Source organism: Macaca fascicularis, chromosome X, assembly GCF_037993035.2.
Source record: "Macaca fascicularis isolate 582-1 chromosome X, T2T-MFA8v1.1".
Classification (NCBI taxonomy): Eukaryota; Metazoa; Chordata; class Mammalia; order Primates; family Cercopithecidae; genus Macaca; species Macaca fascicularis.
In genome coordinates this window covers 15,038,730-15,066,315 of record NC_088395.1, presented here as the reverse complement: position 1 = coordinate 15,066,315, position 27,586 = coordinate 15,038,730, and the positions used below count along the sequence as shown (strand labels likewise).

Below are 27,586 nucleotides of genomic sequence, written 5' to 3'. Positions count from 1 at the left end.
GTTCTTTGCTGCAGACCATTTGACCAGGACGTGTGCAGCTCAGCCAGCCACAGAACTGGAATTTTTCAGGAGCGGGGGAGCATGGAGTTTGGACTTTGCTGAGCAACTGAAGTGGAGCGCAGAGCTTGCTCGCTTAGGAGAGAGCATCATGGATGGCAAACAAGGGGACATGGATGGGAGCAAGCCCGCGGGGCCAAGAGACTCTCCTGACATCAGGCTTCTTTCAAACCCATTGATGAGTGGTGAGTCATAGGGGCAGTGGAATCAGCCCTGGGGAGGTTGGCTAATGTGCTTAGGAGAGGAGGGTTGGGCAGTTTCAGTGGCTCTGTGTGAGGTGTCCATGGGTCTGTTACTGGGCAGATGCCCACAGGTCGCTGATATATATCCTTTACACAGCTGTTCAAAAATGTGTACACTTCTTTCTGCAGAATCCTACATACAACACAAATTCAGTTGTCACAAATTATTCTCCAGTGAAAATTTCAGCTCCCAGGAATCATTCTTTGTGGGTCAGATGCATTATTTATTACATTGGAGGTTTGAAAGTTACTTACAAACAGGAAAATTTTTAATGCTAAAACTTTTTTCTTAATTTGCAAGTCTTAGGTGTTTGGTATTTAGGTGGGGCAGGGTTTATAAATGATGTTCAAACATTGAGCACTGATTGAGTCACTTTCAAAAGAGACAAAAGAGACTTTGTTTTACTTAAACATTGGAGAATCATCTTACAGGTATTCTCATCTGTCAGGTGGTGTCTGTGCTAACGTACAGAATGCCACAAATACACATTTTGGTGAGCATTCAGCAGGTGCTTGTTGGCTAAAAGGATTCTGAAAAATTTGTTTAGGCATTTGCACACAGGTTTTTATACATAATAGTGTATTGGTTAGTAATATACTGGTTAACTCTCCAGCCCCAAGTCTGCAAAGTTGATGCCACATCCTTTCCCAAACTGAGACCAGTCAGTGAGGAAGCCTTGGAGTTTATCAGGAAGGAGACTCAAAGTTCGTAACTTTTGGAGAGCAAAGGGAGCAGGGTGAGGGTGAAGGAAACAGCTCACTTTCTGCAACTGTTGTTCACCCTGTTGAGATCCTTGGGGGCTTGTTATGGTGACAAGCCCCAGCACCCAGGGCTGGGAAAGCTGGTGTTGCCGCAGCCTTGCTGAATTGATGTATTTATTATTTATTAATTTTTTTTTTTAAGACGGAGTCCTGCTCTGTCGCCCGGGCTGGAGTGCAGTGGCGCAATCTTGACTCACTGCAACCTTCGTCTCCTGGGTTCAGGCTTATATAGGCGGAGCACGGTGGTTTACACCTGAAATCCCAGCACTTTGGGAGGCCGAGGCAGGCGGATCGCGAGGTCATGATACCATCCTGGCCAACATGGTGAAACCCCGTTGCTACCTAAAATACAAAAATTAGCTGGGATTACAGGTACCTGTAATCCCACCTACTCGGGAGGCTGAGGCAAGAGAATCGCTTGAACCCGGGAGGCGGAGGTTGCAGTGAGCCGAGATCCCGCCATTGCACTCCAGCCCGTGCGACAGAGTGAGACTCCGTCTCAAAAAAACCAAAACAGGCCGGGCGCGGTGGCTCACGCCTGTAATCCCAGCACTTTGAGAGGCCAAGGCAGGCGGATCACGAGGTCAGGAGATCGAGACCATCCTGGCTAACACGGTGAAACCCCGTCTCTACCAAAGAATAACAAAAAAATTAGCCGGGCGTGGTAGTGGGCGCCTGTAGTCCCAGCTACTCGGGAGGCTGAGGTGGAGCTTGCAGTGAGCCAAGATCGTACCACTGCACTCCAGCCTGAGCCACAGAACGAGACTCCATCTCAAAAAAAAAAAAAAAAGTGTGTAAATATATATACACACACACATACACCTGGTATACTGCCCACAGCACCTGCTGATTAAAGGGGCAGTAAACAGGGAGAGACCCTGAAGTCAGTCAGGGTTTTTGTTTTTGTTTTTTTTTTTTTGAGACGGAGTCTCGCTCTGTTGCCCAGGCTGGAGTGCAGGGGCGCGATCTCGGCTCACTGCCAGCTCCACCTCCCGGGTTCACGCCATTCTCCTGCCTCAGCCTCCCGAGTAGCTGGGACTACAGGTGCCCGCCACCACGCCAGGCTAATGTTTTGTGTGTTTTTAGTAGAGACGGGTTTTCACCGTGTTAGCCAGGATGGTCTGGATCTCCTGACCTCGTGATCCACCGGCCTCGGCCTCCCAAAGTGCTGGGATTACAGGCGTGAGCCACTGTGCCCGGCCTGTTTTGGTTTTTTTGAGACGGAGTCTCACTCTGTCACACGGGCTGGAGTGCAATGGCGGGATCTCGGCTCACTGCAACCTCCGCCTCCCGGGTTCAAGCGATTCTCCTGCCTCAGCTTCCTGAGTAGCTGGGATTATAGGTGCCCGCCACCACGCCCGGCTAATTTTTGTATTTTTAGTAGAGATGGAGTTTCGCCACGTTGGCCAGGCTGGTCTCGAACTCCTGACCTCCGCCTGGGCCTCCCAAAGTGCTAGGATTACAGGCGTGAGCCACCGTGCCCAGCCGTCAGTCAGGGTTTATTAATCTACTATACAGGTACTGAAAGGGTAAAAATGGAAGAAATAAAACACAAAACACCTTCCCTTTGACTGAGCAGACTAGCCTGCTCATTCATTCATTCATTTATCCAATTTCACTTATAAAATGAGCAGAGTACTCAATGGTCAGTGGGATTTAGATCCACAAAGGCAGAACTGAATTCATCAGCAGATGTATTGAGCATGAGTTTGGAGAACTAGGAAAGCAAAAGTGGCACCCAAAATCGCTTTTTACAAAGAATTTCTTTTTCTTTTTTTCTTTTTCTTTTTTTGAAATGGAGTTTCACTCTGTCACCCAGGCTGGAATGCAGTGGAGCAATCTCGGCTCACTGCAAACTCCACCTTCCTATGTTCAAGCGACTCTTCTGCCTCAGCTTCCCGAGTAGCTGGGATTACAGGCGTCTGCCACCACACCCAGCTGATTTTTGTATTTTTAGTAGAGACAGGGTTTCATCATGTTAGCGAGGCTGGTCTTGAACTCCTGACCTCAAGTGATCCGCCTACTTTGGCCTCCCAAAGTGCTGGGATTACAGGTGTGAGCCACCATGCCCAGCCACTTTTTATAACGAATTATATATATATACACACACACACACACACACACACACACATACATACACACACACACGGTTTTTTTTTGACAGAGTCTCGCTCTGTCACCAGGCTGGAGTGCAGTGGCACCAATCTCGGTTCACTGCAACCTTGGCCTCCTGGGTTCAAGCAATTCAAGCAATTCTTCTGCCTCAGGAGGGAGAAGCAGGGACTAGGTGGGACTACAGGCACACGCCTGGCTAATTTTTTTTTTTTTTTGTATTTTAGTAGAGACGGAGTTTCATCATGTTGTCCAGGCTGGTCTCCAACTCCTGAGCTCAGGCAGTCTGCCCGCCTCAGCCTCCCAAAGTGCTAAGATTACAGGTGTGAGCCACAGTGCCCAGCCAATAAATACATTTTTAAAGCAGCAAACCAATCATTATGGGAAAGAATCAGTAATTTGGTTGATTTCTGCACTGTTATTTTATAGCTAAGTATTGTATTTATTTTTGTTTCCACATGGGAGAGAGGCACCAGCCACTTTTCACTGTTGAGGGTTTCTTTTTCTTCTTCTTTTTTTTTTTTTTTTTGAGACGGAGTCTCGCTCTGTCGCCCAGGCTGGAGTGCAGTGGCGTGATCTCGGCTCACTGCAAGCTCTACCTCCTGGGTTCATGCCATTCTCCTGCCTCAGCCTCCCAATAGCTGGGACTACAGGCTCCCACCACCACGCCCAGCTAATTTTTTGTATTTTTAGTAGAGTCGGGGTTTCTCTGTGTTAGCCAGGATGGTCTCGATCTCCTGACCTCGTGATCCACCCGCCTCGTCCTCCCAAAGTGCTGGGATTACAGGCCTGAGCCAACTGTTCAGTGTTTCTAAATGTCCTAATCCAACCTTGGTGGGGTCAGGGTGGGTGAGTGGGAATGGGCAGGTGTTATACTCAAAGGCATGGTGCTTGTAAAGTGAACACGTTGTTACAGCTAGAGTGCAAAATGTGAAGGTCTTAGGGAGTCTAGTGAGAACAGGTTTGAAGAGATGGAGTGGCAGATACAGATTTAAGAGCTAAGTGCAGGAGGTTAGGCTTCATGAGGCAGGGAATTGAGAGCCATTGGTGGTTCTAGCGCAGAGACCTGGTAATAAGGCTGTAGGTGAATTAACTTGGTAGCCACAGCTGGGATAGATTGTGTTGGAATCGTGGGAGATTGTTGCATTCATCCAGTGGTTCTCAAGTTCTCTTGTGCCTCTACATCACCTGGAGAGCTTATTAAAATGCAGATAATGCAGCTTTTGGCTGGGTGCGGTGGCTCACACCTGTAATCCCAGCATTTTGGGAGGCTGAGGTGGTCGGATCACTTGAGGTCAGGAGTTTGAGACTAGCCTATCCAACATGAAGAAACCCCATCTCTACTAAAAATACAAAAATTTGGCTGGGTGCGGTGGCTCACACCTGTAATCCCAGCACTTTGGGAGGCCGAGGTATGCGAATCACCTGAAGTCGGGAGTTTGAGACCAGCCTGACCAACATGCAGAAACCCAGTCTTTACTAAAAATACAAAATTAGTTGGGCATGGTGGTGCATGCCTGTAATCCCAGCTACCCAGGAGGCTGAGGCAGGAGAGTCGCTTGAACCTGGGAGGCAGAGGTTGTGGTGAGCCGAGATCACACCATTGCACTCCAACCTGGGCAACAAGAGTGAAACTCTGTCTCAAAAAAAAAAAAAAAAAAAAAAAAAAACAATTAGCTGGGTGTGTTGGCACATGCCTATAGTCCCAGCTACTTAGGAGGCCGAGGCAAGAGAGTCACTTGAACCTGGGAGGCAGAGGTTGTGGTGAGCCGAGATCACACCATTGCACTCCAACCTGGGCAACAAGAGTGAAACTCTGTCTCAAAAAAAAAAAAAATTAGCTGGGTGTGTTGGCACATGCCTATAGTCCCAGCTACTTAGGAGGCCGAGGCAGGAGAATTGCTTGAACCTGGGAGGCAGAGGTTGCAGTGAGCCGAGATCATGCCACTGTACTCCAGCCTGGGCAACACAGATGATGCAGCTTTTGATGAAGTGGTAGGCCTGGGGTGGAGGCCTAGGAATCTGCATTCATAACAAACTCCCAGGTGACACGGATGGTACTGGTCAGGGACCATACTTTGAGAACCACTGCACTAATCCAAGCATGAAACTTACATTTGGATCGAACTTTGGAAATGACAGAGAAAGGGCGATGATTTCAAAGGAGAGAGAAATCAGGGTATGCTGCTTGATTAAATGTTGGAACTAACAGGGAGAAGGCAGGCAAAATTATAAGGTTCTCAAGCCCAAAGTAATGTCAGATAAGCTAGATAAGAAGGAAGTTGGAAAGGAAGTTGCCTTGGATGCAGGATGAGGAGGGGAGGATACAGAGTTCTGTTTTGGACATGACAGTACCAACAATGATGTCCAGTGCACAGTATGATGACATGGGACTGAGACTTAGGAATGATCACAGGTTATAAGCCAGAGACCTCAGAATGTTCTACAGAGGGGCTGTGGTTGAAACCTAGGGAAGGGAGAAATTGTCTGATGGCCAAGAGCTGAGAGTCAACCAAGGATGGAACCCTGGGACAGGCCTCCAGTTGATGAAGTAGGACCAGTAAGTTGGACAGAGAAGCAGAAAGAGATTCTGGATGTTGTAATTACACAGGTACTAAGGGAAGAGAAGTTTTCAAAGAAGTAGAAGTCACAAGGGTAGGTGCCTGGATACTTTTGGTCTCTTACTTTCTGTTGTGAATCTGACTGGCAAATTGCCACTCACCTTCTACACCCAGCTGAGCCATTGCCCCCATGAAACCCTCCTAGACTTTCTGCCTCTCCCTACTCAAGTCATTCTCCATCTGCTTTGCATCAGTCCTGCCCCTTGGGTAAAACCTCCATTGTAGTTGGTTGCTTTTGTTTATGCTTCTGAGGTCTTAACCTTGGTGAAGTGTGGAATGCAGAACACTCAGAATGCTGTTTTCAAATAGCTTGCCAAGAAACTCAGCTCAGGTGAAGCATGTCCCTTCGCACAAGGCCAAGTTAGAGGGAAAATAGAGCCCAGGTGTGGATTGTCTGGCTGCTCCCACCTCCGCCTGCAGGCGTTTTTCTGCCCACTTCCCTGGGGTAGGGAGGGAGGAAAGGTTATGAATGAAGATGGGCAACCAACTCTTTATAGAGATTTGTTTAATGTTAGACTCTCCTGTCCAAGGAGCAGGGAAAGAATGCCTTTCTTTTTTCCTGAAAGTAGCTTGTTAGGAGCTGAATTGTGTCCCCTGAAAAGATACATGGTTAAATTCTCAACCCTCTGTGCCTCAGAATGCGACCTTCTTAGTTAAGATTAGTTAAGATGAGGTCATAAGTAGGGTAGGATGGACCTTAATCCAACATGACCGGAGTCCCGGTAAGAAAAGGAGAGGAGACACATGGAGAATGCTATGTGACAACAGAGGCAGAGATAGGAGTGAAGCACCTAGAAACCAAGGAACACCAAGGACTGATGGCCACTGCCAGAAGCTAGAAGAGGCAAGGAAGGATTTTTTTTCCCTAGAGCCTTTGGATAGAGTATGGCACTGTCCACACCTTGATTTCAGACTTCTATCCCACTGCTAGCCTCTAGGACTCTGTGACAACAAATTTCTGTTGTTTTAAGCCACGCAGTTTGTGGTGTTTTGTTGTGGTATCCCTAAGAAACTAATTTACACCTACTCATGGAAACTTGGGAAAATACATTGAAAGATAAACTAACCACCCATAATTCCACCAAGCAGGTCACCGCTGTTGCCAGTGTTAGTGTCTTATCTTTTGGGATTTTGCCTGGAGACTGACACCTGTAGAGGTATTTCTATCCTTGCAAAATTGAGCCCACCCTGTAGAGAGTATTCACATTTAAACAGAAGACAAGCTGGAACAGGTATTGAAAGAAAACAATTGTATTGTGTTATGGTGAATTTTTAGATATTGGGGCACCTCAGGAGGGATGAGTTTTCTGGGGGGAAAACCTGCCTTTGAGACAGGATGGGAAGGCAGCTTTATATTGAGAGAGAGAAGAGAGAGGGAGACAGGAAAGAGGAGAGAGAGAAGAGAGAGAAGAAAGAGGAGAGGAGGGGCTGGATGACGGAACTGGAGAAAGAACTGCAGTGGACAGGCCTGACTTGCCCAGGAGTTGCCTCAGTGGGCCTTTCTGTTTGTTTCTGACTGTAAGCCTCTTGTTTCTTTTTCTCCTCTTTTCTGGTTTGTCCTGGGATCAAACCAAGGTCCACAATAATTGTGAACACAGCACCCAGATCCTTTCCAGGTTCTGGCAGGTTGGTTCATGCCACTGAATCCACCCTTATTGCGTCCTGAAGACTGAAGGCAAATACTCCTGTCCCCTCAGAGCAACCCAAAATCTCCTTGACTTTGCAAAACGTTTCTCAGGATGAGTAGATTTATGCTACTGCCCAGCATTCACTGGGGTTCTCAGAACATCAGTAATAGCTATTTTCAGAATGTACCAATTAGTGCATCTTAAATCTCTTTTGAAATAACAGAAATGAAAAAAAAATGTTCCACAAATTACAATAAAAATGAAATGGCAGCCTCCCTAATGTGCTCCACGTTTGATGAGGGTACAATTTAAAAGATAAGTTTAATGGCATTACTTGGAGGACTTGTGGAGTGGTTTCATTACAAGAGCTCCCTGCCCCATTTTACCCATAAGCCACAGCACCGGATCCATGGCATTGTCAGTGACCTCATTTCACATGTATTTTTTTGGCAGTAAAACCAATAGACCTTGGCTGAACCAGTGTTGGGAAAGAGCCTTTAATATACGCCAAGGACTTGGATAATGTGTTACATACACCTAATGGCCCTCGAGTATCAAAGACTTGGGTGGGGTCCGTGGAAAAGGATGTCGTGACCTTGAGTCTCCCCTTCATGAATTGGACAGTCTCCTACTATGAGAATTGTCCATGTTCTGGCAGGAAAATAGGTCCCCTTTCCTGCTTGTTTTCTGCCCTTTCCAGCTGCCAGTTAGCAGGAAAGCAAGGGCAACTGCTTTGGGGTTTAACTGGGCATGTGTTGAGCCTACAGCTCGTTGCCTGCTTGGGATGTGGGCTCTGGAAAACCATGAAGGAAGAAGCATTTCCCAGGTCCACCAGACAGACCCTCATTTGGATCCCTAAAGAGACATGTCTCACTCAGCTATCTTTTCAGTGTTTTCCAGAGTGAAAGAGTGTGTGTGGACTAATCCATGTTGCAAATTACGGTGTTTGCTAATACACACACACATACACACAATCTATGCTCTCTGAATGTTAGAAAAATGTTAAAGTAGGCCAGGCGCAGTGGCTCATGCCTATAATCCCAGCACTTTGGGAGGCTGAGGCGCATGGATCACTTGAGGTCAGGAGTTGGAGACCAGTCTCACCAACATGGTGAAACCCTGTCTCTACTACAATTACAAAAATCAGCTGAGTGTGATGGTGTGCACCTGTAGTCCCAGTTACTTGAGAGGCTGAGGCAGGAGAACCACTTGAACCTGGGAGGCGGAGGTTGCAGTGAGCCAAGATTGCCCCACTGTCTCCAGCCTGGGTGACAAAGTGAGACTCTGTCTCGAAAAACAAACAAAACATTACACACAAAGAAAAATGTTAAATTACTCATTGTCACTATTGTACATTTTCACATAATCACTCATTTGTTCTGAGACCTGCTGAGGTCAAAGTCCTTGTATAAATTTGAGACGGATTTTGGTTTTACAGGGACTCATGTTTTTCTTCTGGGCAGGAGCATAGGTATACCATGACAGGCCTAAAAAACCCTGAACTGAAATGACTTTAAGTTAGAAGGGGAAGGCTCATATACTGCTGATGGGAATATAATGTAGTACAGCCACTTTGGAAAATAGTCTCAAAACAAACATTGTGTTACCATATCATACAGCAGTTCTTTTAGGTGTATATGCAGGAGAATTGAAAACATACATCTGCTCAAAAACTTGTACATGAATGTTTGTAGCAGCATTATTAATAATAGCCAAGAAGTAGAAATGACACAAATTTCTGTCAACTGATGAATGAATAAATAAAATGTGACTTATCCATACAATGGAATTATTTGACCAAAAAAAAAAAAAAAAAAAAAAGGAATGAAGTACTGGTACATGCTACAACATGAATGAAACTTTGAAACATTATGCTAAATAAAAGAAGCCAGTTGCAAAGCACCACATACTGTATGGTTTCATTTATGTGAAATGTCCAGAATAGGCAAATCCATAGTGACAGAAACTAGATCCATGGTTGCCAGGGGCTGGGGGAAGTAGAACTGTGGAGTGACTGCTAAATGGGCACAGTTTCTTTTTGGGGTGATGAAAATGTTCTAAAATTGATTGTGGCATTGGTTGTGCATAGCTCTGAATATACTGAAAACTGCTGAATTGTACACATTAAATGGGTGTATTGTATGGTATGCGAATTATATCTCAATACAGCTGCTTGCTAGATAGCTAGCTAGAGATATTCACATTGTCAGCCCCTCACTATGTGTACCAGGACAACACTCTCCTTCTGAAAGACACAAGCTGTCTGTGCTCTGTAAGCACTACATTCTGCAGAGGTGCAAACTCAGATAGCCTGTTCTCTTGGAGAAGTATGTACTTCTTTAGTTGCCCCAAATAGAGTAATGGTCCCATAATGAATGAGTAGAAAGTAAGACCATTTGTGGCTACACTTGATAAGTGCATCATTTTTATGAAATCTAAACACTTACAAATTAGGACCCAATTTACCTGCCTGGCTGTTTAGGCTGTCGACACTCGTAATCTTAGGGAGCTTTAAGAGAGGTTGGGAAATGTGGCCGCTGTATTTCTTAGCAGCTGAGCACTTGGAAAAAAAGTGGATTAATCATCATACATGTGGTGATCCATCAGGATACATTTGCAAATCTATTGAAAACTGATTTTCAAAACCTTTCTCAATTTGTGGCTCTTTGTTCTCATTCAAGATTTTGTGTGAATGGTATTTGGCATTATCAGCACCCACAGGGTGGAATTAGTTGTCCTTTCAATTCTAATTTGGAGATCAATCTTTCCATATCTGCAGTCCGAATTTTAGCTTCCAAGCCCTAGAATCAGCAGTATTATTCCAGAAATAATTAGGAACATCAGAGAATGCTGTGAGGACATTGAGTATCTATCAAGTGTAAGGTTTTGACGGTTGGAAAAGCCATTTCACTTAAGATGTACTTTGTCTCAAGCACCTTAGTGACCCCAGAAGGAAAGCATTGGATGGGCACTATGTAGATGGGCTCATTTGTCTTCCTTTTATGTACCAAATGCCTAATGAATCCATCTGGAAGAATGGTCATTTGCTTACTAATACAGATTTTCCAGGGCACTGATGGCTTCAGGTGGCAGACGGGCCTCATGTGTTCAGTACAGAGTGTTAAGCCAACATGTGTTAAGTACAAAGGATACTTCATAGCCTTTCATTTTGCAAGGTAGAGACAGTAAGTACCCTCCTTCTCCAGGTCTTCTCAGCTTTTAGGAGCTATTAGCTACCACGCAAGGCATAACTGGCACCAGACCTTTCTACCTTGTTTGTATGTAGTGTGTTTGCCGAAGCAGGTGGAGCTGGAGCTGAAGCAGGTTCAGGCACGCCTCCCTCACATTTCTACTGGAAATCAGATGAAGCTTGAGATGAGAAAAGATCAGGTCTATGCCTCACTCGGTCATATTCATATTCAATTATAAAGAGAGAGGAAAGCATTTAATGGGTTGGGATTGGGTTTTCAGGCCTCTTTCCTGAGAATTTGTTTTCCTTCTATGTGGTTGTAGAATAAATTTGGCTATTTTATTTTATTTTATTGAGACAGAGTCTCACTGTGTTGCCCAGGCTGGAGTGCAGTGGCATGACCTTGGCTCACCGCAACCTCCACCTCCCGGGTTCAACCGATTCTCCTGCCTCAGCCTCCCGAGTAGCTGGGATTATAGGCGTGAGCCACCACACCCAGCTAATTTTTACATTTTTGGTAGAGATGGTGTTTCACCATGTTGGCCAAGCTGGTCTCGAACTCCTGATCTCAGGTGATCCGCCCACCTCAGCCTCCAAAAGTGCTGGGATTGCAGGTGTGGAGCCACCGCGCCCGGTGTAAATTTGCTATTTTAAATAGCAGTGATGATGAGGTGTAATCAAGACTGTCTATTTAGTGTTAGGGCAGGATAATAATAGTAGCTAGTATGTATTGAGCCATGGTAAGTACAGGTTGAGCATCCCTTCTCTGAAATCCTTGGGACCAGAAGCGTTTCCAATTTTTTCAGATGTTGGAATATTTGCATATACAATAATGACTTACCTTGTGGATTGTACTCAAGTCTAAACACGAAATTCATTTATGTTTCATATACACCTTACACACATAACCTGAAGGTAATTTTATATGGTATTTTAAATAAGTTTGTGCATGAAACAAAGTTTTGACTGCAACCCATCACATGTCACATGTGGAATTTTCCACTTGTGGCATCATGTTAGCACTCAGGAAGCTTTGGATTTTGGAGCATTTTGGATTTGGGAGTTTTGGGTTAAGGATGCTCAACCTGCATATTATATATTAGGGATGCTCAACTTGTAACTTTACAGAGAAGGAAACTGGGGCACTGGGCCTTTCCTGGGACCCACAGGTCAGAAAAGGTGAAGCGGGTCTGAATTAAGAGCTTTCTTTAACCACCTTGGCATGCTGCGTTTGGGGGTAAATAATGTCCCTGTTTCAAGGTGAGACTGAGCACTGATTTGTGCTTAATATTACGACAGGAGATAATCTATAAATAGATATGGTTCTGTTTAGATTTCATTCCAAACCTAATGGTGCATGTAATTACATGATTACTGCTATTAATACAGGACACTGTTTGCTGAGATGCCAAAGTCTGTATTTCATGCAGGAAACTAGACCGGCAGCTACAGCTTAACACACTAATGCTGGTAATTAGTGAAGCTCTTGCTTAACTAAATGGGCCATTTGCCTTTGAAACCAGTGTGTAAATAGAAATACAGTAATCTGTCATCCCAGTCCACCTCGTTTCTCCTTAGTTTGAGGACTGGCTGTAGTTCTTTCCCAAGCTCTCCAGACATTGTTCAAACAAACTGTGCACAAAAAAATATTAATAAAGAAGAGAAATGCTGAATTCCTAATGGGAATTTTGGTTGAGTGAATCCAATGTCTCCATCCAGGGACTATTAGGCTCTTATTGATGGGCAAGGATAAGCCTCTGGGTCTAAGTGCATTAGCAGGATATAACCCATTCCTCCCTTTCCATACAGATGCTGTGTCTGATTGGTCTCCTATGCATGAAGCTGCAATCTACGGACATCAGCTGTCTCTGAGGAACCTCATCAGCCAGGTAGCTTTTTGAAAATATAATACAAAAGAAACCTATCAAAATATTAAAACAAATGTGTGACATAATAACATGGGAACTTTTAAATTAATTCATTAAATAGAAGACCTCATGGCGATTCTAATAACTACTATAATTTCTAAATAGGATGAGTATATATTTTGAGATACTTTTGTCTATGACAATTGTAATACAATAGAAAATATCTGTAATTTCTATTGGAGATAACCCTACATACTACTATTACTACTGTGGTTTGTTGTCTACATTCTGAATTGAAGGATATGCTAAGTTTCAGATAGAGCTGAGTGAGAATAAATGTGCTTTAAAAAATCCAATTTCATAGACCTATCTAGAGTAAGAAATCCTCCTATAAGAAAATAATTTCTAAAGAAAAATTTCATACTATTCTAAGCCACTATCTTAAGCCATTTTTGGTAGCAGCAGCCTATTATAAATAGATTATAACACTAATTCTAGCTAAAAGAAGTTAGGCTACTTCCCAGATAAAATTAGAAATTTACCCTATTTTGATAGCACGAAAAATGATCACTGCAGCTTTTATGTATCACTTGTTAAATTGGACAGGTACTCATTTGCATTCAGTATTTATGTGTTTATGAAACATCAGCCAGAACCATCTCCAAGTTGTATCCCATTATTTGTGTAAGATGTCTTTTTAGAGCCCCAGTTTCTGCTTTCATAAAATGAGTATTCTGATACCTACCTAGGTCAGTCCACCCCATAACTCAATAACAAACCACCCCAAAACTCAGTGACATGATAACAGTAACCATTATTTCTTGCTGATGTGTGTTTGTGTCAGCTCATCAAGGCTGGGCCTGGCTGGGCTTGGCTCCCAGCTGTGGGTTGGGTGTAGCCCTGCTGCACATCTCTTTCATCCTTCTTGGACCACTGGCTACCTGAGGAATTATTTTCTCTTGGCAAAACGCTGGAGCACAGCAGGGCAAGCCCAACCATGCAAGAATACTTCCAATCTGTCCATGTCACATCGGCTAACATCCCACTGGTCAAGTCACATGACCACATCCAAACTCAAGAATCAAGAGAAGTACATTTTGTCAACTAAGAGTAGTTGACGACTGAAAATAAATATATTAAAGTTAAGCCATTCGATCTTTTTTTTTTTTTTTCAAAACTAAGAACTGACTGTGGACTGGACACAGTGAAGTAATGGGTTAATTACCTTATGATATTATATGACTCAGACTTGTTAATAATTTAGACAAACCACAGTTAATCTGAGGTAAAACTGTAGCTTGATGATGAACTATAAATGAGTTTCTAACTTTGTAGAAGGAACCTTTCTGTAATGTGAGTATGTGGTGAAAACTTTTTGTTTTGTGTTACCAATAGCTGTGTTGTTGTATTTCATTTACCTGGATTTATGTACAAACACCTAAATGCTGGTTTTATTACTATTATTATTATTATTATTTTTTTTTTGAGATAGGGTTTCGCTCTTGTTCCCCAGTCGGGAGTGCAGTGGCGCGATCTCGGCTCACTGCAACCTCCGCCTCCCGGGTTCAAGCAATTCTGCCTCAGCCTCCCGAGTAGCTGGGCCTACAGGCATGTGCCACCACGCCCGGCTAATTTCGTATTTTTTTTTTTTTTTTGAGACGGAGTCTTGCTCTGTCGCCCAGGCTGGAGTGCAGTGGCCAGATCTCAGCTCACTGCAAGCTCCACCTCCTGGGTTCACACCATTCTCCTGCCTCAGCCTCCCGAGTAGCTGGGACTACAGGTACCCGCCACCTTGCCCAGCTAGTTTTTTTGTATTTTTTAGTATAGACGGGGTTTCACTGTGTTAGCCAGGATGGTCTCGATCTCCTGACCTCGTGATCCGCCCGTCTCGGCCTCCCAAAGTGCTGGGATTACAGGCTTGAGCCACCACGCCCGGCCAATTTTGTATTTTTAGTAGAGACGAGGTTTCACCATGTTGGTCAGGCTGGTCTCGAACTGCTGACCTCAGGTAATCCATCAGCCTTAGCCTCCCAAAGTGCTGGGATTACAGGCATGAGCCACCGTGCCTGGTCTAAATGCCGGTTTAAAAATGGTAGTCGTGCTGGAGGAGCATGCGCATTTTCTATTGGTTGTTTCCTATTGGTTGCCTTTTGCCCAAGTTCTGTACCTCAGCCTGTCTTTCCCCCCACTTGTGTCTGATACACTTGCATGATTTTTGCTTCATGTGACAATCATACCCCTCTTGTGGCATTGACAAAACTACTTTTTCTAAGTGTGATGACTGAGAAAATAAGGTATTTTCTCTTGCCAATTGGACATTTAATCTTAGGTACGAATAGTAAAGTAAGAAATGACATATTCTTTTCTTTGATCAAGACAAGACTTGGCAAATTTTTTTCAGTAAAGGACCAGATAGTAAATATTTTAGGCTTTGTGAACCATGCAGTCTCTGTTGGAAGTACCTAACTCTGCTGTTTAGCAGAAAAGCAGTTGTAGACAGTATGTAAATGAATGGGCATGGCTGTGTTCTGGTAAAACTTTGCTTATGGATGCTGAAATTTGAATTTCATAAAATTTTCATGTGTCACAAAATATTCCTTTGATTTCTTTTAAACCATTAAAAATGTAGAAACCATTCCTAGCTGCTGTGCTGTACAGAAGCAGGTTGTGGTCTAGATTTGACTCTGTAGGCTGTTGTTTACTGACCCTTTTGTCAAAACTATGATAGAGCTAGGAAATCTACGAAAAAAAATTAAATGTCAGGAAAAGGAGGGTTTTTTTGAGGAAAAAAAGTTGGGTGAAACTGGTATTTTTATTACAAATATTATTAAATCCTATGTGCTACTAAATACTTACATTTAAAGAGCAATTATATTAGTTAATAGGTGCATTTCAATTTCCTAAATAAAGTACATTTAGGCTTCCTAAAAGGTACATGCAGTCTATTTCTTTTCCCTTGCAGTTTCATAATTTCCTTTTAATTGTCCCACAAGATAGAGACACTTGTGAATATGTTAAAATTTAATAATTGCTTCTTAAAACTTAGCAATTCGGGCCACGCTGACTTTAAAAAAATTGAGAAATTTCATAAACAAACATAAAAGAACTTAAACACGTGTGCAGTTGAGCAAAAAGTGATGATGATGAGAGTATTGCCATGTGACTGCCTCCCCAGGTCAGGAAATGGAAAAATAGCACATTGCCGGCTCCTCCAAAGAGTCACCCATCCCTCCCCTTACCATGCTTTCTAGAACACAATCCTGTCCTCTTCCACAGGATTAACCATTATCCCAATTTCCTTGTTTTCTTTATGGTTTTACTTTATATATTATGTCTTCTGAAACAATATGGGGTAGTTTTGCCTAATTTTGAACTTTAAATTGATGTAATCATTCAGTGTGTATGCTTTTGGATTTTGCTTCTTTTGCTCAACATTATTTTTGCAAGCATCACCCTGGTAGTGCTTGCCATTATAATTTGTTGGGTGTAATCTTTCTGCTGAAAGATTATACCAAAGTTTATTAATTCAGTTCATTGTTGATGGACATTTGGTTTGTTTGCAGTTTCTATTATGACCAATGCTGTTGTGAATATTCTTGTATATGTATCTAGATGTATATATATCTAAGAGTCAGATGGCTGAGGCATAGGCGTAGGCATTGTCAGCTCTAATAGATACAGTCAAACTGTTTTCCTGAGTGGTTATACCATATTACACTCCTACCAGTCGTGTGGCAGGTTTTTTTTAAAGTCAATATAAACATCTTAGTGTACCATCTGACTTTGAGCCAGGTCAACTTTGTCATAGTACTGGAATGGTGGCTGAAAAACAGCCCCGGGGCACTGTCGCTTTGCACCCCTTACTCTATTTCCCCTCCTTCAGGGGTGGCTTGTGAACATCATCACGGCAGATCATGTCTCCCCACTCCATGAAGCCTGTCTCGGAGGTCATCCCTCTTGTGTAAAGATTTTATTAAAGCATGGAGCTCAGGTAAGGGCAGCTGAAACAACATCTTAGAAACCAAGAATGAAAAATGACTATGTATATCCCTACTGAATAGCTTCCAGCACTTTTGATTAGGCTGATTTGAAATATGAAGACAGTTGTTTTTTAAGAAAATTATGTTCATCAGACTTGTTTGCTTTAGTGATAGGTGGATGCAATACTAAATTTTTAGTCGTGCTTACAGTCTATATCATTTTCTTTATCACACACTACTAATAGTTGTTAGACTTCTGTCTTCATTGTTATGGCTGGAAGGTAATGAAATATTGTGGAAAGCACACATTTGCCTGGGGTGGCTAGGATGTCTGAGGAGACAGAAAATCTATGTGGTCATTCACCCTTTGGCTGGCAACTTGGACTTGTTCACATGGTAGCAGGGATTGCAAGAGCAGCAAAAATGGACCTGTTTGGTGTTAGGTAACTGAATGGTGGGGTGGGGGATATTATGGGCTTGCTATCTTCTGGCAACAGCAAATGCAAAGTCCCAGAAGTGATCGTGAGCAATTTTTGTATCTTGAAGTCATTCCTTATGGCAGGAGAGTAGAGTAGGTGAGAGGATTCAGAACCGGAAGCAACCCTGTCCATGCCAAAAAAAGAACGGGCTTTGTCCCAAGATTAGTAAAGAGCCAGAGGTGAGTGCATTGCCAGATTTATATTTGGGCTAAGAAAACATTGAAAACTTGGAAACAGGGAAAGTGGCAAGGTGAAGCAAGAGACACCTAGGGTACAAACTTGAAAGAGGTGCTCGTTCTCAGGCTCCTGCACTATTTGTGTGATTCCAAAAATGAATATGTCCTTAAATTTTTTACCGTGGGCAACTTTGTGCCTCACTCTAGTCCTGGCCCTGCTTGGAAGTAGAGTTTGAGAATGAATTCATTGTCTTCACAATATCATTGCTTAAAAGAGTCACCAAATAATCATTTAATGATACACAAGAATGTGTCTGTGCTTGGCTTTTCTATTCACTGTGTAATTATAGCCCAAACACTGTGAAGTTAGACATTAACTTCTAAATTTGTCTGATTTCCAACATTAGAAAAGATAGCCTCAAAGATTATAGTTTTATGACCCTATAGGACATTAACCAGTTTTTATATTTTTATTTTTTTTATATTTGTACTCTGTCGCCCAGGCTGGAGTACAGTGGCATGATCTCAGCTCCCTGCAACCTCCACCTCCCGGGTTCAAGTGATTCTCCTGCCTCAGCCTCCTGAGTAGCTGGGATGACAGGCACACGCCACCACACTTGGCTCATTTTTGTATTTTTAGTAGAGACGGGGTTTCATCATGTTGCTCAGGTTGGTCTTGAACTTCTGACCTCAGGTGACCTGCCCACCTTGGCCTCCCAAAGTGCTGGGATTACAGGTGTGAGCCACCGTGCCCGGCTGAGTTTTGTATCTATTAGCAAATATATTTCAGCAGTCTGTTGACTATGTAAATTTTTCTTTTCTTTTTCTTTTTTTTTTTTTTGAGACGGAGTCTCGCTCTGTCGCCCAGGCTGGAGTGCAGTGGTATGATGTGGGCTCACTGCAACCTCCGCCTCCCGGGTTCAAGCAATCCTCCTGAGTAGCTGGGACTACAGGCACATGCTGCCATGCTCGGCTAATTTTTTGTATTTTAATGGAGACTGAGTTTCACCGTGTTGCCCAGGCTGGTCTTGAACTCCTGAGCTCAGGCAGTCCACCTGCCTCGGCCTTCCAAAGTGCTGAGATTACAGGCATGAGCCACAGCGACTGGCCAAATATTTTTTTGAGCCAGCCTTACCATCTTACTGGTTCCCTCATTAATGAATGAGTTGAATAAAATCTTTGGTATGTGTTAATTCTATATTTGTATGAAAGTCAAGTTTTTAAAAATTTTCTAAATTATACTTTAAGAATTACAGTTAACAATTTCAACAATTTCCTCACAGCAGCAAGAGTAATCCTCTTGCACCCGTTAAGAAATTGAACTGGTGTGGGATGGGTCTAGGAAAGAAGTTTAAAATAGGGATTAGTTTGTAAGCGACTGAAATTATCCTAACTAGTTTCAAAGTTCATGTTCCTGGGGAGGGCATGGAAGAGATAAAACATTGAGTAACATTTTTGATGCTTTATAGCCACTCCCTAATTCCATTTTTCACAAAAACCTGTGGAATTTGGTACTTTTTTCTCCATTTTATAGCTGAGGAATTTAAGGCTCAGAGAAGTTAAATAACATGTTCAGAGTGGTGGACCCTACTTTTGAACCCAAAACATCCCCCTTCCTGTCTTCATCCTGGAGCTTCTTTTTCCAGGTGAATGGTGTGACAACAGACTGGCACACTCCACTGTTTAATGCTTGTGTCAGCGGCAGCCGGGATTGTGTGAATTTGCTTCTGCAGCACGGAGCCAGCGTTCAACCTGAGAGTGATCTGGCATCCCCCATCCATGAAGCTGCCAGGAGAGGTAAATCTGTTGAGAATTTTCTTTTAAAACCCACTCCTTCAAGGGACATCTTACTGCTGAAAGAAGGAAAGAAAAGGAGGTATATTTTAGAGCAGTAGTTCTCAAAATGGAGTCCCAGGACTGGAAGCATCAGCATGACCTGGCTGCAAATACAGATTCTTGAGCCCCACTCCAGCCCCATGAATCAGTAACTCTGGGCACGGGGCTCAGCACCTGTGTTTTGTTTAATAAGCCCTCGGGCTGCTTTCTGGTGCACTGGAAGTTTGAGTGCCTCCCTTTTAGAGCATTTTGAATGTTTTTCACTGCTGTATTACTGGAACAGGGCTTGGCACACAGTAGACTATCCATTAATATTTGTGGAATCCGTTGTTATACCCATGATCTTATATAAATCAAGTTATTTCATGAAACAAATTATAGTCTTCTATTTCAGGGCCTTAAAGAACATTGTCTCAGTGACACTTAAGTTTGCCAAATGAAATAAGCTTTCAATTTTTGAAACTATAAGATGTTGTATACAGTTTGGGATAATTCTTTTCATTAAAGCTATACTTTTTCTGATAGTCTTAGCTCATAAAATCACAAGTTTTTATTTTCTCAAATTTGTCATCATCATAATGACCATACCTTGCTAGAGGGCTTTCTGTTTCTCCAGTGGCTTTCACAGAATGGCTTCCCATTTGACTGGACCAACCCACTTATAATGATCTCCCAAAGCGTTGATATTTATTTATTGAGAACATCCTAACTCATCATATTTGCTACATACATAGAACTGAAATATAGCAAGAGAAACGTAGAGGAGCAATGTCCAAAATACGACATTCCGGACCAAGGAAGTGTGATTCAGCTTTTGCTTAGTTTTTCAGGTTGGGCCCTGCTCATGTTGGATTTGGCAGCTTCTTCTAAGCCTTGCCTATACCCGCTGTGGCCTATTTCTCCCCGGCCTGCCTTTGGAGAGGTTGTAAATTTCCTTCCCTGTCCTGTGGCCCACACTGTGACATTTATTCTTGAGGTCCACCTTCAGGTCCTGTTCCTCCATCTCTCTCCCCAACTCTGACTTCAGTTTGTCTGCTTAGACTTTTTTATTTTATTTTATTTTATTTTATTTTATTTTATTTATTTGTTTATTTTTTATTATTATACTTTAAGTTCTAGGGTATATGTGCACAACGTGCAGATTTGTTACATATGGACTAACTACAAAGCCAGAAACAATTGAAAAAGGTGGATGGTTGCTGGTTGGTTACCATGGCTAGTAAACTCAAATGGAGTTTCACCCGTAGTTGCAGATTGCATCCTGTGGTCAAACCATTAACTGATAGCAGTGTTTAAAATCACTCCTGGCCGGGCGCGGTGGCTCACGCCTGTAATCCCAGCACTTTGGAAGGCCGAGGCGGGTGGATCACAAGGTCAGGAGATCGAGACCATCCTGGCTAACACGGTGAAACCCCGTCTCTACTAAAAATAGAAAAAAATTAGCCTGGCGTGGTGGCGGGCGCCTGTAGTCCCACCTACTCAGAAGGCTGAGGCGGGAGAACGGCGTGAACCCAGAAGGTGGAGCTTGCAGTGAGCCGAGATCGCGCCACTGCACTCCGGCATGGGCGACAGAGCCAGACTCCGTCTCAAACAAAATAAATAAATAAAATAAAAAAATCACTCCTGATTTGGCCGGGCCTGGTGGGTCATGCCTGTAATCCCAGCACTTTGGGAGGCCTAGGTGGGCGGATTGCCTGATCTCAGGAGTTTGAGACCAGCCTGGGCAACATGGTGAAACCCGGTCTTTAATAAAAATACAGAAAAATTAGCCGGGCGTGGTGGCGGGCGCCTGTAGTGCCAGCTACTTGGGAGCCTGAGGCAGGAGAATGGCGTGAACCCGGGAGGCGGAGCTTGCAGTGAGCCGAGATTGCGCCCCTGCACTCCAGCCTGGGCAACAGAGCGAGACTCTGTCTCTAAAACAAAGTAAAATAAAATCACTCCTGATTCTAATTAAAGGGAATTGCTTTTGGTCCTCTGGATAAACTGCTGCCAAATTTAATGCAAAATGGGGATGGCATTGTCTTTCTAGCTAAGGGAACTTGTAACTGTTTTTCTCCTGCTTTGGGCTGCAGGCCACACGGAGTGTGTCGACTCTCTCATAGCTTATGGGAGCAACATTGACCATAAGATCAGCCACCTGGGCACTCCACTCTATTTGGCTTGTGAAAACCAACAGAGAGCCTGTGTCAAGAAGCTTCTGGAGTCAGGTAAAGCAAAAAGCAAACCAAAACAAGAAAAGAAAATGAAAAGTAAATTAAATGTATTTTAAACGTCTTACTGCTGTAGGAGAGAAATTAGTGTGGGCAATGGAGTTGGACAAGGTCAGGGTTCATATTGACTGTGTTCCCTTGGGGAATTATTTCACACTGTTTGAACTTCAGTTCTCTCACTCCTAATGAGGATGAGGATGATGATGATGCCTCTTCTCAGGGTGGTCCTCAATGATTATTGGTTTCTCCTCCCTTTCCTCTGTCTCCCTACATTTGGCCAGTCACATTATTAAGCCCTGCATCACTTGCGAAGCTGTTGGATTAGTGTTGAATCTTCCTATTTGGGACCTTCACCAGTTCTCTTTGGTTTAAATACTGAACTTGCCCCATTGCAAATACTATATTTTCCTTGAAAAGGCCTATGTACCCTTATTTCTTTTCACCTCCCTGCTGTTGTCCAGCCCCCTTCTCAACACCTGGAACACCATTTCATCACCTCTTTAATTATCTGAGTCCTGTTTATTCTTTAAGGCTTCAGTAATCTGTTTCCCAATGAATGTTGTTATAGTCCTTATTGCCTCCTACTCATCTGGCAGGCATTGCTGTGAATTAAGAGATTCAGTCTCTTGTCTCTCCCCCACCGCCCACCCCACCTCTGCCACTCTGGGCAGATTTTAAGCTTCTAGCCTGGAAGGGGCCATGTTTGGTATCCCTCACAAAGTCAAGAACAATACAAGATCAGATCAGTTAACATTTGTTGAGTGGACAGAGATTTTCATTTTACCAGAGAGATGGCAGCTCAGGCAAAGCCACATGTTCCCACATGTCACAGTGAAAGCCAGGATCTAGGCTGGGGTGGGGATTTGTTAAGAGTGTAGGAGTGGAACTGGGTGGGGACAGTCCTAGAAATCCACCTTACTCCTGAAGGGGAGGACTTTGCCACCTCCCCTGTGATCTTGGGATTGGCCAGTCCAATCCAGGGGATACCCCCATGAGTTGGTTGCTTTTCAGAGTCCAAATCACCAGTCCCAAGTGCCCAGTTTTACACCCTGTGGCAGCTGCACACCAGGTGAATTTGGCTGCTTGGTGTAGGCTGGATTTTACCATCTAGCCTCTCCCTCAGGCCGTACTGGCTAATACTTAGGTTCCATTAATAATAATGTGGAGCTTTTACGTCGCTAGGATTTTTCTTATATGCGTGATGCCTATGTACAGTGCTGAAAGGCAAATGTTTAACTTTCTGTGCTATGTCGCTCATGCTATACATTCAGTAACATTATCAGATGGGATTTTCCCCACATTATAAAATGGAATCAAATCATCTCCCATTTTTCCAGGATTGCTGTGCTCCATATGGATCCCCTCTTGTGAGGAAATTTTGGGGCTCAGGGCTTTGAAAAGGGGGATGGTTGGATTCTGCTCCTTGCTGACTCTTTTTTCTTCTTGTGACTGTTTAGGAGCGGACGTGAACCAAGGGAAAGGTCAGGATTCCCCACTTCATGCAGTGGCCAGGACCGCCAGTGAAGAGCTGGCCTGCCTGCTCATGGATTTTGGAGCAGACACCCAGGCCAAGAATGCTGAAGGCAAACGTCCTGTGGAGCTGGTGCCTCCAGACAGCCCTTTGGCCCGGCTCTTCTTGGAGAGAGAAGGTGCTTCTTTGCCAAAACCTAAGCCCTAATCTGTTGACACCCCTTGAGGCTCTAGTGAAAGGCAGGTATTTGGCAATTTCTGGCTCCCAATCCTATACAAAGATCATTCTCTGCCATCACCAAGTCTGGGGAAGTTGAGATAATTCAATATTCAATGAGATACAGTACTGGTCACAGTACAGTACTAACTCCTGCTATTTAGCATATTGGATACAGATTTTGGGGATGATCGAATATTCATTATGGGGTAGGCCAGTTTTTTAAAAATTAAGATACTGTTTTAAAATTTTAGTATTACATTTATTTAAAACATGCTTTAGAATGAGGCAGCAGAGGACTCTTTGGGGTTGCATGAGGCCCCAGGATATCTTGCTGCACCACAGATGGGCCAGACTACTGGACACTTGGTTTCTGGGCTTAAAATGCAGCTCTTTAAGAGTTTAGGGTTCACACCAATCCAAAGACATTTACTACTATAAATTAGCCAATGAGAAGTCCACACTTCTCTACAAGTAAGAACTGAGACTCCCAACTCAAACAGTGAAATATTGTGGTTGAGCGGTGTGTATGGAAGTAGGGCTTTGAGGCCTGGGCTGGGCTGGGGAACAGAGACACCTCAAGTTGGGGAGCCACCCTATTGCAATCTTCATGGGCTCAGAGGCAGCTGAGCAATCAGCTCAGTGCTGCTTTTCTTACTGGAGTGTGGACTCTGAACTCTTAGGGATTCTGGGACTTCGAAGCAGGCCTTCCTACCAGAAGGATTCTGATGTTATACAATCTAGTTACTTTCTCCCCACATGATGAGCAGTAGGGTTGGCCTTGGGCAGAACTGTACAGTGGGCTAAGGAATCCTTCTTCCTCCTACTCTCACTGCCCCAGGGTGCTTGCAGTCAAGTCCCTGCCTAGGGACATGCCGAACAAGGCCTATGCTCCAGAGCAGGGCTGGGCAGGTAGAAAAGACTGACTCCAGGCACAAGGAACAGTCCAGTAGAGGCCCCTTTCAGTTAAGCAGTGGGATGATCACGGAACAGTTCTATCTGCATTTTAATAATTACTTGTTTTGAAAAAGTTGTGTGTCTACAAGGCCCATAAAAAAACCTTAATTTTTAAAAAATCAGAATAAAAAATGAATAGAACAATGTGGATTGTAATCATGTTTATACCAACACAGTTGTGAAATAGAATGTTTAATTGTTTTAATTGAGAAAGGGATTCACAAAGACAAAAGTGCCTCAGGTCCCCCTCAGTCATAATGTAGGGCATATGTTAATGTAGGAGGTATATGTCCCCTCCTCCATCAAACAACCTCATAGCATTCTCAGATCGCCTCCCCTGGCTTTTCCCTTCTGCTTCGTTTCCCAAAGCCTTTCCTAGAGACAGTAATTACTTTCATTTTGAATTTATGTTTTGCATGGTGACAGTGTGGCCAATGATCCCACTAGTTTATGAGATGTCATTTGCTGCTGGAGAGAATCACCACTTGTTTTGCCTCCATGAGTCACTTTTGGGGTTTTGGTATAGTCACCTCTCAGAGGGCTTGGAGCCCACAGGAAATGGGGCCAGGCAAGTGCAGAAAACTAGACCTGTGGATTGCTCACTGCAGTTTCTGTCTCTGGGTGCCCCTAAATTCATTTGCTTCACTCTGCCTGTTTCTCTCTTTCCTGGGGAAGGGAATTTATTCCGTTACTGTCCTCTTTCAATGGTATGGCAACATGAGAATGTTGGTAAAACCCAACCATGTTCTGAATTTGGGCTTTGCGTGGGTGGTAGGAAAGGTAAGATTTTCCCTTTTTCTGAGAAAAGGGAAAAGATTTCAAGAATATTACTACCTCACCCTTGATAAGCATCTAAGGCAGTGTTTGCTCAATTAAAACCTAGAAATGACTGTCAGCCCAGCACGACCGCAGCCCCCATCCCCCTCACCCAGTACACTGGCTTTAAAACATCAATGGTGGTTGCTGGCCGGGCGCGGTGGCTCGCTCATGCCTGTAATCTCCACACTTTGGGAGGCCGAGGTGGGTGCATCACGAGGTCAGGAGATAGAGACCATCCTGGCTAACACGGTGAAACTCCGTTTCTAGTAAAAATACAAAAAAATTAGCCGGGTGTGGTGGTGGGCGCCTGTAGTCCCAGGTACTCAGGAGACTGAGGCAGGAGAAAGGTGTGAACCTGGGAGGTGGAGCTTGCAGTGAACCGAGATCACGCCACTGCACTCCAGCCTGGGCAACACAGCAAGACTGTGTCTCAAAAACGAAAACAAAAAACATCAATGGTTGTTGCTGGGGGAAAAAAGAAATTAAGGCCCAAAGGAATATGACGATTCATAAATATACAATTAGCTGGTTTTATTATCGAGCAAAGCAAACCCCTTGAATGTTTGCAGGTGCCAGCGAGTGAGTGCAAATCTGTAGTGGGTTTTCAGCTCTGTGTCTATGGACTTGAAGCTACAGTTGTTTTACATTGTCTTTCTTGTAGTAAACAGTTAGCAGCATTCAGTTGGCATCAGTAGTTATTAATACACTGAGTTTCCTGTGACATCCTGCTTTTCTTAATTCTCTATCAGGTCTGCTCTGAGATCTGGTTATTTGTAATGCTTTATCAGTACCTCCTACGGTTGCCTCTGACAGCGTTTCTAGCACAGATGATCAGTCACATCTTTCAACATTCCTTAGTGAGGTTAGATTAGGTTCAGTTTCCCCACAGTGTGGTTTTTGCTGCTCATTAATATATATGCCTTGAGAACACTGGGAAGCCATTCATTATTATATGCTTTGAGTATACTGGGCATAATCTCATAGGTGCCTTACTCCAACAGGGCCCTTCTGTTAGGGCCTGGTTTAAAATACTGCAAGTATTTTTTTGATTGTATATGTGTCGAGTTCCATCTCTCCTTGTTCTCCATCACCTTGAGAGATAAGTTAACTCAGTTGATCCTGTAGTTGGTGGTGATGCTATAGGAAAATAGACACCACAGTATCCTTTTGGCTGTATTCTCAACCCTGACCGCACACTCAGATGACCTTGGGCAACTGCCTTTAGAAAATCCGGATGCTTGGGCTTCACCCAACAATAATTGAAGCAACATCTCTGGTTGGGGGGACTCAGCGTCCATGTGGTTGAATGTGCCCCCACCCCAGGTGAGTCTGAAGTGCTACCTGGATTGAGGGCTATGGCTTTATGGAGTTCTTGAGGGTATATAGTTTTGCTTTTTAAAAAATAACCAGAAGAAGATTCCCATTACAATTTGATGCAGGAACGGGGGCGGGCTGGGGGGAAGTGGGCATGGAAAATCATTCCCCATCCTTTTGCCCTATAACGGGGTTTCTCAACCTTGATGCTATTGACATTTTGGATCAGTTGGGGGCTGTCCTGTGTACTTGGGGATATTTAGAAGCATCATTGGCCTCTCCCATTAGATGCCAGTAGCACCCTTCCTCAAGTTTTGGCAACCAAAAATGTCTCCAGATACTGCCAAATGTCCCCTGAAGAGCAAAATGATCTCCTCCTTTCCTTCCCTGAGCTGCCTCCCAGTTGTGAACCACTGTCGTAAAATGTAAACTGTTGAGTGTTCCCTAAGCAAGGTTTGTGCTAGCTAGTTGACTTTTCACCTGTGAATTGAAGCATTGGAATAGCTCTGAATACAGAATATAAAAACAAACATGACTTAACATACTCTTAGGATTCACTGTGAGCTCATTATATTTGAATACCTTAAATTGCTCAAGTTATAAAAATGTTTGCATCTAGAAATACGCCCTTATTTTTAAAGGTAAAAGATAACAATACCATTAAACATAACTTTATTTTTATTATTGGAATTTTTGTGTAGCTGTGTAATTCCCAAGTTAGCTTACTTAAGCCTCCATTAGTGAGGCTAAGCTTTAAATTTCTTTCACTCTGCTCTAAATTAAAACGTAACAAGCTTATTTCAATTAGCTACCAGAAAAGAAAGAACATAGACTAAAAATGCCTTCTACAAAAATATCCCAGAAAATGATCTTAAGTAGTTCAATATTATTTCCTTGTAACAATGTTCTATCTTGTATGCTTTTTTTTTTTTTTTTTTAAAAAAGGAGAAGTCTTAGATCAATAACACCGCTGTGTGACTTGTCTTACGATCTTTCTCCAGGGCCCCCTTCTTTGATGCAGTTATGCCGCCTTAGAATTCGGAAGTGCTTTGGAATCCAGCAGCATCATAAGATAACCAAACTCGTCCTCCCAGAGGATCTGAAACAGTTTCTCCTACATCTTTAAATGCATCGAGGGAATGGATTCACAAACGACGTGAAAACATTATTGAGTGTTGTAGCCACTAGAATTTTAAAATCAAGTTGGGTTTATAGAGTTTGACTAGTTTTTTTCGATTAGATTTGTATTTGTTATAAACTTGTTTATAGAGTTTGACTAATTTTTTTGATTCAATTTGTATTTGTTAAACTCTGAGGCCAGAGTTGAAACACACTGCATACGTTTCTACTATTAGTTAGAAGGCCTGAAGACTTTTTTCCCTGCTTGGAGAGTGTCATAAGTTATTGTTTTGCATATCTACTGCATGCCAAGCACATTCTGCATCATCTAATTTAGCCCTCACAGCAACTGGGTCAAGATGTTCAGTTTTCCAGAGCAAGGATAGAGGGGTCAGATTCAAATACAGGTTTTCTGATGTTAACTTAGGTGATGATTTGATCGAGGCAGGATTTTCCAGCATCACTATCCTTGTTCCATCTCTGCTCTATGGGAATGAGAATAAAGAAATGTATTTCTTGGCTTGTCTAA

At 43.3% G+C, this 27,586-nt stretch overlaps 1 protein-coding gene across 6 annotated transcripts; it reads left to right on the top strand.

Moving 5' to 3' along the window:
• Positions 1–27,586, top strand: ASB9 (ankyrin repeat and SOCS box containing 9). 6 transcript variants are annotated; one of them, XM_015443672.3, is made up of 7 exons: positions 1–242; positions 12,422–12,501; positions 16,364–16,471; positions 18,762–18,912; positions 21,024–21,158; positions 22,619–22,810; positions 26,940–27,586. In XM_015443672.3, exons 1-7 carry the CDS (start codon positions 149–151, stop codon positions 27,062–27,064), a joined length of 885 nt encoding a protein of 294 aa, XP_015299158.2. In that variant the 5' UTR covers positions 1–148; the 3' UTR covers positions 27,065–27,586. The 6 variants fall into 6 exon arrangements, with proteins under 6 accessions (XP_015299158.2, XP_045239527.2, XP_065393847.1 ...); XM_045383592.2 differs by having other exon boundaries at positions 22,619–22,871; XM_065537775.2 differs by having other exon boundaries at positions 22,619–22,875.